General features: G+C 42.3%; 1 protein-coding gene across 1 annotated transcript; it reads right to left on the minus strand.

Annotated features, from left to right (window-relative positions):
* Positions 1-6,861: 6,861 nt before the first annotated feature.
* LOC102977781 (olfactory receptor 10H1-like) lies at positions 6,862-7,815 on the minus strand. Its single transcript, XM_007123771.2, has one exon. It carries the CDS (start codon positions 7,813-7,815, stop codon positions 6,862-6,864), a length of 954 nt encoding a protein of 317 aa, XP_007123833.2.
* Between the last annotated feature and the right edge of the window lie 5,871 nt (positions 7,816-13,686).

Consider the following 13,686-nt stretch of genomic DNA (forward strand, 5'->3'; position numbering starts at 1 on the left):
CAAATATTTTTTGAGCACCTACTATGTGCCTAGCAGTGTGTGGCCACTGGAGAAGCAATGACATTTAACCAAAGTCCCTTTGAACCACAGCTTTGTAGCTTTCCTGAGCTTTTCTCCTACGCAGGACCCATGCATTTCTGGGTCTCTCCACTGGGTTTGACCTACGGGATGACCAGTAAATATTAGTTCAAGTTGTTTACCTTCCCAAACATTCCTCAGTCCCTAGTGTGTGCCAGAACCTGTGCTCAGGGCTAAGGATTAGGAGATAGGTCAGACCCCATCCCTCCCTCAAGAATAATGTTCTCCACCCACTTTCCTCCACTGCACCAAGCCCTTGAGTTAATGGGTGTGCTGGCAGTTTCCCATGTGTATTCAACCTGATCCTGAATACATGAATCTGATAGATACCCTTTAGTGTTTATACCAATTTGATTATTGATGGATTTCCTTTTGGGGGATCTTTTTATCTTGAGTTTGTCACATTTTCATTGCATTCATCTTGCAGTAACTGAATGACATATGTACTTGCCTGTCTCCCTCCCTCATCCAGAACCTCTTAGAAATGAAATGTGTGTCCCAGTGACCTTTTACCGCTAACACCTACTAGGTGTATCATAAATATTTACAGGATAAAATTCCCACTAAGGATTGGACAGTTAAGAGGAGTTGAAGAGCTCTTCAATTCCTTGGTCATTGGCTTGCTCAGGAGGTGCCCTCATTTCTGAGGCTGTGCAATGGTAAATAGAAGAAGGAAGCCTCATACTTGCTATGTTCTTTGACAACTAGGAAAAGTCAGAACTGGCCACACTAGCTGATTAGTTTGGTAAGCATGACCAGCCTCAGTACCTAAAGACTGTGCATGAGGTAACTCTTATCTCCAGCTCAGAGGATAACTCTTATCTTCAGCCCCAGCAACCATGTCTTCAAGAGATGTGTATGGAATATCTGAGCCCATCTCTGGGGAGAGCACAGTGACTAGGACAGACATGCCTGCTCTCGTGCACATTACAGGGGAGGAGAGCAGCAGATGATACGTAACTGCGTTTAGACAAGAGTGAGAAGTGGGAGGAAGGGAAAGCAGAGGGATCTGAAAGCCCAGTGACCAAATCCACAGAGTGTGGGCAGACTAGGGGGAGGCTTCATGGAGAAGGTGGCATTTCAGTAAGTCTTTCTGCTCTAGAGGGAAAAGGAGAGGAAAAAGTACAGTAAGCAAAAGGAACAGCATGTGCAAAGGACCTGAGGTAGGTCTGTGTCCATTTCAGGAACAGAAGAATACCTGTCAATGTGACAAGGCACTTGGGCAGCAAGGAGGGGGGAGTGACTCATGGTGGCCTAGGGAGACAGGCAGGGGTCTGAAAAAAAAAAGACCTTACTCCGTAAACCCAACAGCCACAATATGACACTCACTTGCACCGGGGTTGCTGGCTATGATACACACACAAGGGCAGGGGAATTCCCGTGATGCCACTCAACACCTGAAAATGAATTTCAGAGAAAATAGGAAACAGCCATTCACATTTCAGAAGGATTTTTCAGCTCACAGACTTTCCATAGGGTTATAATGAGAGAGTAATTTGCTTGTTTCTTTAGCAAGTATTATTGAGCACCTATTAGTTGCCAGGCTGTAGAAACACAATGGTGAGCAAGTCCAGAATGGTCTACCCTTTTGGAGCTGCCAGTGTAGTGGGGGAAGAGGGGAGCTGTTGAACAGGAATTTATATCACAAACTGCACTGAGCATTATGATTGAGGAGGTAGAAGCCGCAGCTCATAGGAGTATGCAACACTAGCTGCTTCGTGTGCCTTGAGTTCGGCAGCCCAGGGCACCAAGGTACATGTTACAGCATTGGTCTGTTTGGAGCTCTGGAAATCCTGTGCTTGGGGGAAGACAAGGCCACCCCCAATTCCCACTTATATCTCTTGCTGCCAATCAAAGTTTGGGCTTAAAAGTAAGCAAGAGGACTTCCCTGGTGGCACAGTGGTTGAGAATCTGCCTGCCAAGGCAGGGGACACAGGCTCGAGCCCTGGTCTGGGAAAATCCCACATGCCGTGGAGCAACTAGGCCCGTGAGCCAGAACTACTGAGCCTGCGCGTCTGGAGCCTGTGCTCTGCAACAAGAGAGGCCGCGACAGTGAGAGGCCAGGGCACAGCGATGAAGAGTGGCCCCCGCTTGCCACAACTAGAGAAAGCCCTCGCACAGAAACAAAGACCCAACACAGTCAAAAATAAATAAATAATAATAATAACAAACCCTACAAAAAAAAAAAGTAAGCAAGAAACTATCTGGGGACCATTGCTCCAGAGTGGGGTGGACCTGTGGCTCTGTCTGTGCCTTGGTCCTGAACTATGCATCTGACCTCATCTGCCTCAGCTCTGCGCCCAAAACTTAGGGACTTTTAAAAATTTTTCCACAAATGAAGTGGGGATGGGAAGTGTGTTTAAACTTTTAATGAGCCCCCTGGTGTCGCAGAATATCCCTTGGCTTATTCAATAATGAAACCTGGAATTGACTCCCAGGGAATGTTATGTTAGTGGAGTTTGGCAGGCTGTGCAGGGCAGGTGTTTTCATCTCTCTGTGTCCCCTAGGAAGGATGCTCAGGGACCTTGTTTGATGAGAGCACTGGGGTGGGGCTGGATGTGGCAGGTTCAGTTGAGATCTATCAAGTGCCTGCTATGCGAGACCCGTTACATCCTTTCAACTCAATTTCTAGGGATTTCTTTTTTGCTTTTTGTGGGTTTTTTTGGTTTCTTTTCTTAAACAGAGACAAGCTGACTGCCAGTGAGAATTGTTAATTTCTCTCCACAATCTTAAAAGAGATTAATAGCCAAGACATGGATAACTTGGTGCTTCAGGGCAATGTTTCACATCAGAGAGACGCAGGTTCAAATCCTGGCCCATCCAATTTCTTGCTATGTGATACTCGTGAAGCGAATTAACTACTCTGAACCTCTATCTCAAATGGGGAGTCTAATATTAACAGTACCTCACCTTAAATACCATCTTCAGCTCAAGATAAAGAGAATGTTGGGGGTAGTGTTTTGGAACTTCAAAGGGAAAGAAGGCAATTCACATGAAGTTGGAAAAGCAAATGTTGGGTAAACAAATATTTGCTGGGCCAAGCAGAGACAATGGGACCCAAGGTGAACTCTGATCTCTAGGCCCTTTTTTGTTTCCCCCACTACACCTGGGCCATATTCTTTGCAGCTATATCTGGTGATAGCTCTATTCCAGGGACAAGCCCTTTACCTCAATGTATTCAGGGTGGAAACATGTATGAGATAATCACATAGAGAAAATACGATTCAATGATTCCTACCTGTTACAGGACACTTTGTCAGGTAACATTAAACCTGGAATCTGTTCTTCTCCTACCAGAAACCAGGGTGGTCTAATTACTCCCATCACCATCAACCCATACGGCAAAGAGAAATAGAAGACGTAAGGCCTCCACCCTCCTCTAGGTAGCAACAGGTAGCTACAACACAAATTTTGTGAGGCTACAAAAGACTAAGCCAGATTACATCAGAGGAAAGCAAAGAACCCTAAATTTCAGCATTGCACAAATCTGTGCAATAGCAGTTAGAAACACTAATAAGCAGACTCAGAAAAAGCCAAGGAAACCTCCACATTTCAAGTGTGAATCTTGAGCAGGTGCAGAGAGACAGAGAGGTCTCTATAGTTAGGTCAAGGAACGAAGTCTCACCATGAGAAATCAGCTGCTGTATTAGAGACTGACATGGCACATGCACCATTGGGGAACTCTTTGATGAACCACAATAATGAGTGCAGAGCTTAGGGTGAAGGTGTATCCCGTGGTCCTTCTGGTTTAATGATCCTCCATAGGCATGAGGGGAGATTTAAGGTTGACTATACCTCATAGTACTTATAATTTGTTGAAAATATGTGTATTCAAGAGCATGACAAATACTGTAACATCACTTATATGTAGAATCTAAAAAAGGTAAACTCATAAAAACAGAGAGCAGAATGGTGATCCCCAGGACTGAGGGGTGGGGAATTGAGGAGTTGTTTTTTAAGGGCACAGATTTGTAACCAGTGGATAAATAAGACCTGCAGGTCTAATGCAGAGCCAGTAATTATAGACAATAATGCTGTATTATAAATTTCAATGCTGATAAGACACTAGATCTTAATTGTTCCCACCACAAAAAAAGATAATTATGTGATGTGATAGAGGTGTGAGCTAACCCTACAGTGGTAATCATACTTCAATACATAAAGGTATCACATCAGCACATTGTACACCTTAAATTTACACAATGTTATATGTCAATTATAACTCATTTTTTAAAAGTTTCCTTGACAAATTTGAATTGTTTCAGACACAGTTATTTTAAAATAGCAATTTATAATGCTTAATGGACATTAGTCTATGGTGATATTGTTGTATGCAACAACATATATAATTAAAATGCACAGCAATTAATTATTTAAATTAGCCAAAGTTGAAAAAAAAGAAAGTATGTGTATTCATGTTTGAGTAGTAACTATACATCATTTGTCCTAAAGTTGAATCCAGTCTTTATAAATTGAGCAGTAAAACATCTCATGTTAACGTGAAGTGTGAGAACGTGGAAACAATTTCAGTCAAAACTGGGGAACCAAGATCATCCTCCTTTGCAGAATATACTGCATGTTTCCTGCTACCCCTCGCATACATTATCTCATTACAGCCTACAACAGAGTATCAGGGCAGATAAACTCACATCCACTCTGTTTGACAGAGCAGAAACTGAAGCTCAAAATAGTTGCAGACTCATCCAAGATCACAAAATTTAGTAGAGCCAGGCTTCCAATGTAGGTCTTTTCTTATTCTCAGGTGTCTCCACCCAAAGCTCCACACAACACTTTCCTACAATGGGTTTTGTGGATCCATCATCCAGGGAGGACTAGCCCAGTTTCAAATCAAACACTCCAGCACCTTGAGAGCCTTTTAAACCACAGGTGGGTACTGCAACCCACCATATACTGACCCATGCATCCTTGGGACATTGATGTAATATTTCTGTAGATTCAGGACTACTTCATGATTTCAAAATAAGTTTTGGTCTTGTAGGAATTCCTGAGTAACTCATGCACATTGAGCCAGGATACTCTGCTCCCTTGGCAGCAAAACCAATCTGGACAAGAATACAAGCTAGGCTCTTTCATTTTCTTCATCAAAGGCCAACTTGGCCTCTGATCCTACTGGTATCCAAATGGAAAAGGAACCTAGAAAGTGATTTGGTACCAACAAAGAGTCAGGCACCCAATGTCCTCCGCAAGCTTATTATATTCCTTAGGCTATCAGCTTTCTGAGGTCAGGAAGTCTGTCCATCTTGCTCACCATCACACCCAGCACCAACATGGTACTTGGAAGATACAATTTATTAACAAATATTTCTTAGGTGGACCAATATAATCCCCACAATACTGAAGAAGCCAGAACGTTGGCTATAAAGGTTACTGTGAGAAACCTCATTGCCCTCCAAAGCAGAGGGAAACAGTTTGTGAAAAGCTGTGTTTGAAGTCAGAATGACCTGGGTTTAGGTCTTGCCTCCCATTTTCCCACCTAATTAAATGGATATCTTATAGATATGTTCCACATTTCTGTAACTAATAGAATGTTTAGACTGGTGATACTTAAGATTGGAAAACATTAGATATATCCATTAATAAAGAACTGTTAGACAAATCTTGGTTCATTTATACATGGAACACAAGACAACTATTTAAGCCATTCAATCCTTGAACTTCCTCAGCATCCTTTTTCCCTGGGGATCCCATCTAGTATCATGGCTTTATGTACTTTGGGCACACAGGTGATCCTCAAATTCTTATCTTTATCCCTATCCAACTGACTACTGAATATCTCCAAGTGTATATCTAGGAGGCATCTCAAACTTAATGTATAAAAACCTTGGATGTTCTTGTTGGCATTATTATCCTCTCTCTACCTCTCCTCTCTCTCTCTCTCTCTCTCTCTCACACACACACACACACACACACACACACTTCATTCTCAAGTGTGCCTGGACCACAGTCTGCACTTATGTTGTCAATCTAATTAACTCAAGCAGGATAACACACACACTCTCTCTCTCACACACACACACACACACACACACTTCATTCTCCAACAGTATTTTTTATCTCAGAAAACAGCAACTCAAATGTCAATCCCTTGGAGTCTTAGCTGCTCAAATATCATAAAGGCCTTCCCTAAACATACTACACAAATAGAACACCCTTGGCCATGTCCTTTCTCTCTTGATTTGCTTTACTTGACTCCCATGTGCTTATTACAAACTGGCATATATCTGTTTGTTGGATATTGTCTGTCACTGCCCACTAGAACGTTGTTTTGGGGAGGTCAGGGATTCCTGGTCCATATTGTTCACTGTGGTATTCCTACACAGCATATGGTAGGCCCCAAAATATCTGTTGAACTAATTAATTTAGAAGAATGATGGTAAATGAAAGTAACTGTGAGGTTCAATTATTGTTCATCCAATTGGATGAGCAAAAATTTTTCAGGTTTTTTAATACTGTTGGAGTGGGTGTGGGGTGCTGTATGTCCTTAGGCAAGTACTTTATTGGGAGAATTTTATGATATGTGAATTATATCTCAATAAAGCTATTTGATTAAAAAGTAAAACTAATGTCAAACACACAGACCATGAGAGGAAGAAGAAAGGAAAGTTAACATTTATTAAGCACCTAATATGTGATAAGTGTTGTCGCACACACCCACAAATCTTTACACCAATCTTACAAGGTAGATTTTATTAACCTCACTGTACAGATGAGGGTATGGTCATCCTTCTACCATACTTCTGAAACCACCTCCACACTGGCCACTCAGATGCTGGAGGGATAGAGTTTGCTGAGGAAGGTCTTCTTCATGGCGTTCTTCAGCTCCTTGTTCCTGAGGCTGAAGATGATGGGGCTGAGGAAGGGAGTGAGGACTGTGTAGGTGGTGCCCATCAGGGTGTCTCCTTCCAGAGACTGGGTACCCTTGGGCTTGAGAGAGATGACAGAGGCAAAGCCATAGTGCAGGACCACCACGGTGAGGTGGGACGCACATGTGGAGAAGGCCTTGTGCCGGCCCTCGGCTGAGGGGATCCTCAAGATGGCGGCCACGATGAAGGCATAAGACAGAAGGATGAGGAGACAGCAGCCCAGCAGGGCTGAGATACACACCAGGCCTACGTCCATGGCCACGGTGGAGACGTTCCCACAGGCCAACTTCAGAAGAGGCGGCACATGGCAGCCAAAATAGTGATTCTCATTAGACCCACAGAAAATGAGTTTGAAAATGGCTGATGTCACCACTAACCCAACAACTGAGCCACCAACCCAGGACCAGGCCACCAGGCAGGCACAGCCACAGAGACTCATGAGCACATTGTAGCGCAGGGGGTGGCAGATGGCCACGTAGCGGTCATAGTACATGACAGTGAAGAGGAAGGAGTGGGTGAAGCCAAACGTGAAGGAGAAGAACATTTGGCTGGCACAAGCCGTGAGGGCAATGGAGCGGTCGGTGGAGAGCAAGTCAGCCAGCATGCGTGGGATGATTGCAAAGGTGTAGAGGACCTCAGAGATGGAGACGGCACACAGGAAGAGGTACATGGACGTGTGGAGGCTGGTCTCCCTCCAGATGGTGGCCATGATGAGCAGGTTCCCCAGCGGCATGAACAGGTACATCAACAGGAAGAGCAAGAAGAACATCAGCTGAAGGTGGGGGAAGGTGGAGAAGCCGATGAGGATGAATTCAGACAATGACATATAGTTTAGCCTCAAAATAGCAGCCATACCTGTTGAGGGAGAGAGGGAGGGATTCTCATGGGTAGGAGCTCAGAGTCTCTAATGAGCCCTCTTCAGGACTTCCTGGAGAGGCTCCTTCACCACTTCAAGCCATGGTTAGTCCATCTGCAAAATAGTGTTCAAGGGATTTCCCTGGTGGCGCAATGGGTAAGAATCTGTCTGCCAATGCAGGGGACGCGGGTTCGATCCCTGGTCCGGGAAGATCCAACATGCTGTGGAGCAACTAAGCCTGTGTACCACAACTACTGAGCCTGTGCTCTAGAGCCCATGAGTCACAACTACTGAAGGCGGCGCACCCTAGAGCCTGTGCTCCGCAACAAGAGAAGCCACTGCAATGAGAAGCCCATGCAGCAACGAAGACCCAATGCAGCCAAAAAAAATAAACAAACTGTGTTCATAATAATAGTCTGCCTTGAAGTTTAAATAGAATCATGCATCTAAGGTGCTTAGCACAGGTCCTGGTACATAGTGTGAATTAAATAGATTATTTTTATTATTACTATTTTAAAATCCCAGTGATAGGCGGTGATGGTCTCCCTTCTCCACTTGTGGACTGACTCCCCACTTCAGAGCTCACCATTGCCTCTAGGTATTTTTCCAAAAAGAAATGTAAAATTAAGGAAAAAGGCAAAAATCCAATCTTTTGAAAGAAATTATGTTGGGATCCCTAATAAAAATTTTTAATTGGAAATATCTCTTGCTTATTGGAGTTCCGTCTTTGCAAATCCTGTGCTCACCACACTCAGCATGCTGCCTATACTCTGGGCTATCTGCAAGTCTTAATATTAAGTGGAGGCTTTTTTTTATTTTTTATTTTTTATTTTTTATTTTTTTTTTTTGTGGTATGTGGGCCTCCCCCTGCCGCGGCCTCTCCCGTTGCGGAGCACAGGCTCCGGACGCGCAGGCTCAGCGGCCATGGCTCACGGGCCCAGCCGCTCCGCGGCATGTGGGATCCTCCCAGACCGGGGCGCGAACCCGGTTCCCCTGCATCGGCAGGCGGACGCGCAACCACTGCGCCACCAGGGAAGCCCCTAAGTGGAGGCTTTTTTCCCATTTTTATACAAAACTCTACCATGTTATCCACATGAATTCAAAAAATTTGAGAAGTTGTTTTAAAACAGTGCTTTAAAAAAAACCCTGCATTACGTTGGTCCCTCAATCTTTTTGAGCCTTTGTTTTCTCATCACTAAAAGGAAATTGATCCTAATAATCCCTAGCTGACAAGCATTCAAGATTATGCACATAATGTGTCTTCCATGGCATCTGAAATCAAGAAGTTAAGATTGACCACCTAGAAGGGTGGGATAGGGAGGATGGGAGGGAGACGCAAGAAGGAGGAGATATGGGGATATATGTATATGTTTAGCTGATTCACTTTGTTATACAGCAGAAACTAACACACCATAGTAAAGCAATTATAATCCAATAAAGATGTTTAAAAAAAAAAGATTACATTCTATTGGAGGAAAACAGTCAGTAAACAAATACACAAATTTAAAAAAAAAAAAGATTGACAACAGGTATAAATGACCAGAATCAGATTCTCTTACAATATAGCATCTTATGGTTGCATGTCTCTTTTAATTGAGGAACTTAATTCATTTACCTTTTGGTAATTACTGTTGTTTTCAGACTTAATTATGTCACTTTATTTAATACCTGAGCTAAGATATATGTTAATATACCTAGCTAATATATACGTATACTTATATATGTATATTTAACATATACAAACACACAAAAACATGCACACAGTCCTATTCATTACACCAAACACACCCAAAAGCAAACAAACAAACAAACAAAAACCACCTAAAAACATGGAATTGTTCTTGAAAAGGACCTTGTGTAAGGCCATAAAGGAAGTCTAGGTAAATTCCCAAGTGCCAATATTGCAAAGACCCAGGGTATCTGACCACATTGCAATAAAATGGAAATTAATAAGAAGAGGATACCTGAAAGTTCACATATATTTTTGAACACAATTTTAGATTGTGTCTTTGACATTGCCGTAGTAACACATAACTCACTAATCTTTGAGATAAAAGGAAATTAAGAAATAGTAAGAACAGGGGCTTCCCTGGTGGCGCAGTGGTTGAGAATCTGCCTGCCAATGCAGGGGACACGGGTTCGAGCCCTGGTCTGGGAAGATCCCACATGCTGCGGAGCAACTAAGCCCGTGAGTCACAACTACTGAGCCTGCGCGTCTGGAACCTGTGCTCCACAACAAGAGGTTACGACAGTGAGAGGCCCGCGCACCGCGATGAAGAGTGGCCCCCACTCGGCGCAACTAGAGAAACCCACACACAGAAACGAAGACCCAATACAGCCAAAAATAAATAAATAAATAATTTTTTAAAAAAAGAAATAGTAAGAACAGAATGATAAAGAAAAGTTGAAATAACAACTAAATGAGATGGCTTGTGTCCTGGAATAGAAAAAAAAAGGATATTAGTGTAAAAACTGGAAAAATTCAAGTAAGATCTATAATTTGCTATATAGTACTAGGCAAATGTTAGTTTCTTGGGTCTGATCATTGTGCTGGCGTTCTGCAAGATGCTGACATTAGAGGAAATGGGTAAGGGGATCACAAGAATTTTCTGTATTATTTTTGAAACTTTTTTGTAAGTTTAAAATTAATTTTTAAAAAAAGTTTTAAAAAAACAAGCTACCATTCAAAGGAACACAAAAACTCTCAAGTATCTAGGAATTAATTTAAGCAAATGCACACAAGCCTCCACAAAGAACAATTAAACCTCTAATTATAGAAAACATGGTAGATGATATAAATAGGCAGATTAAATGGGAAGACAATATCATAGCTGTTAATTCTCCCCTAAATTTAATCTATACATTCAATGTACTGTATTCTTCTCAAAAAAATCCAGTTGAATTCTTTAAGATGTTAAACTTATTATACAATTTCTATTAAAGAATAATGATCCATGAATAATTAGATCAACCTTGAAGTAAAGCGTGAAAGGAGGTGGGGGGCGATTGCCTTCTAAGATGGTGAGGCATTCTGCAAAGGCTTGCAAATAAAGCAGTGCAGGATTAGTGCAAGGACAGATAAATAGACCAGGAGTTCAGAATAGAGACATCAGACATGTAGCCATATATGGTTAAAGTCATACTACAAATCATTCAGGAAAAGACAAATTGTTTAGGGGATGCTGTTGAAGAAAGTATATCTCTATCTAAATAAAAACAAAACTATACTCTCAATAACTCTACAAAAAGAGAATCAAGATGAATTAATAACCTAACTGTGAAGGATAAAAACAGTTAATGAAAGAAAGTATGGTAGGATCTTTGCGACCTAAGAACAGGAAATGACTTTTTTAAAAGAAACAAAAAGCAAAAACCTTAAATTAAAAAGACTAATTCCATTACTTCAAAATTATGAATCATATTAGCAAAGAGCATCACAGATGAAGTTAATAGATGACAGAGACCAAGAAGATATTTGCCCTATTAAATAAGTTCTATATATCTGCTGTACATCATAGAACGTGTAGTGAACAATATGACAATAGGCACTTAAAAATTTAAGAAATAGACAACGATATTGTACTATAATTTTTTTTTTTTTTTTTTTTTTGTGGTATGCGGGCCTCCCCCTGCCGCGGCCTCTCCCGTTGCGGAGCACAGGCTCCGGACGCGCAGGCTCAGCGGCCATGGCTCACGGGCCCAGCCGCTCCGCGGCACGTGGGATCCCCCCAGACCGGGGCGCGAACCCGGTTCCCCTGCATCGGCAGGCGGACGCGCAACCACTGCGCCACCAGGGAAGCCCCTGTACTATAATTATTAAACTTGCTAAGGGACTAGATCTTAATTATACCCACCAAAAAATGAAATGATAATAAGGTGAGGTGATAGAGGTTCTCACTATTGTTACAAGGCAATCATATTACAATATGTAAATATATCAGATATATACCTACTGTGCACCTTAAATTTATACAATGTATATTATATGTCAAATATAATTCAGTAAAAAAGAACTTGTTGGACTTCCCTGGTGGCGCAGTGGTTGAGAGTCCGCCTGCCGATGCAGGGGACACGGGTTCGTGCCCCGGTCCGGGAGGATCCCACATGCCGCGGAGCGGCTGGGCCCGTGAGCCATGGCCGCTGAGCCTGCGCGTCCGGAGCCTGTGCTCCGCAACGGGAGAGGCACAACAGTGAGAGGCCCGCGTACCGAAAAAAAAAAAAAAAAAAAGAACTTGTTAAGAGGGTAGATCTCTCATTAAGTGTTCTTACTAAACACACACACACACACACACACACACACACACACACACACACACACAAGCAAGGGACCCCAGCAGATCTTTTGGAGGTGATGGATATGATTAATACCTTCACTGTGATAATGGCATCACAAACGCAGGCATATGACAAACTCAACAAAGTTTGTATTTTAAATATGTACAGATTTTTGTATGTGAAGTATACCTTAATAAACCCAGAAAAAAAAAGACTGACAGGAGACTAATATCTAGATTCTACAAGGAACATCTACAAACCAAGGAGAATGAAACAGGATTCAGGATAGAAAGTGAAAAAAAGTTAGGCACAGGTGGTTTCAGAAGAGGAAACGCAATAGGCAAAAGCAAACAAAGACATTCTGCAGGTTATTAGCAACTAGGGGAATGCAATTTAATGTAACAACATGGTATCACTTTACACCTGTTAAAACAGCAAAATTAGAAAGTCGGATGCTGCTATGTGTTGGCCCAGATGTGAAGACACAGGAACTTCAGTCACTATAGTAGGTACCTTGTCGTTCGTGGCCAAAATAAGGGAACACTGACCCTAAGTCCTGCAAACAGTGCTCCTGGGTCCCCATCTGAATGAAACTCTCACAAAGGTCAGCAAAGGAGCGCAATCAAGGACATTCACTGCATCATTGTCTGTGATGGCAGAGAGTGATCTCCACTACCTGAGGGAGTGGAGAAGTTACACATGGTGAGCATGCTCTGTGAAACTCTGAACAACAGATTGGAAAAACAAACCTGACATCCACGTAGCAACGTGGATGGCTCTTAAAAACAGCACTGGGTAGAAAATTAGAAAAAATAGCAGACCTCCAGCACAATATATTGTATCACAGTCAAAACATGTATGTGCATCAATATATATTTCTAAGAATTCATACAAACAGAAGGATACACATTGAACAAATTAAACCAGCTACTGGTCAGGGGTGGGGAACAGGAGTTGGCTGAGTGAACACAGCCTGAAGGGGCTAGTGCGCCACAGCTAGCTGGGAGGGAGTCTGGGAAAATGTCTGGAGCTGCCAGAGGCAAGAGACTCTTTCTTGCCTCTTGTTTCCGTGGTACTCGAGGAGAGGGGATTAAGAGCACCGCCTATGCTGTGCAAAAGCTTTTAAGTTTCATTAGGTCCCATTTGTTTATTTTTGTTTTTATTTCCATTTCTCTAGGAGGTGGGTCAAAAAGGATCGTGCGATGATTTTCATCATAGAGTGCTCTGCCTATGTTTTCCTCTAAGAGTTTGATAGTGTCTGGCCTTACATTTAGGTCTTTAATCCATTTTGAGTTTATTTTTGTTTATGGTGTTAGGGAGTGTTCTAATTTCATACGTTTACATGTACCTGTCCAGCAAAGGAAACCATAAACAAGACCAAAAGACAACGGTCACAATGGGAGAAAATATTTGCAAATGAAGCAACTGACAAAGGATTAATCTCCAAAATTTACAAGCAGCTCATGCAGCTCAATAACAAAAACACAAACAACCCAATCCAAAAATGGGCAGAAGCCCTAAATAGACATTTCTCCAAAGAAGAAACACAGATTGCCAACAAACACATGAAAGAATGCTCAACATCATTAATCA

The sequence above is a fragment of the Physeter macrocephalus genome, chromosome 2 (genome assembly GCF_002837175.3).
Source record: "Physeter macrocephalus isolate SW-GA chromosome 2, ASM283717v5, whole genome shotgun sequence".
NCBI classification, from domain to species: Eukaryota; Metazoa; Chordata; class Mammalia; order Artiodactyla; family Physeteridae; genus Physeter; species Physeter macrocephalus.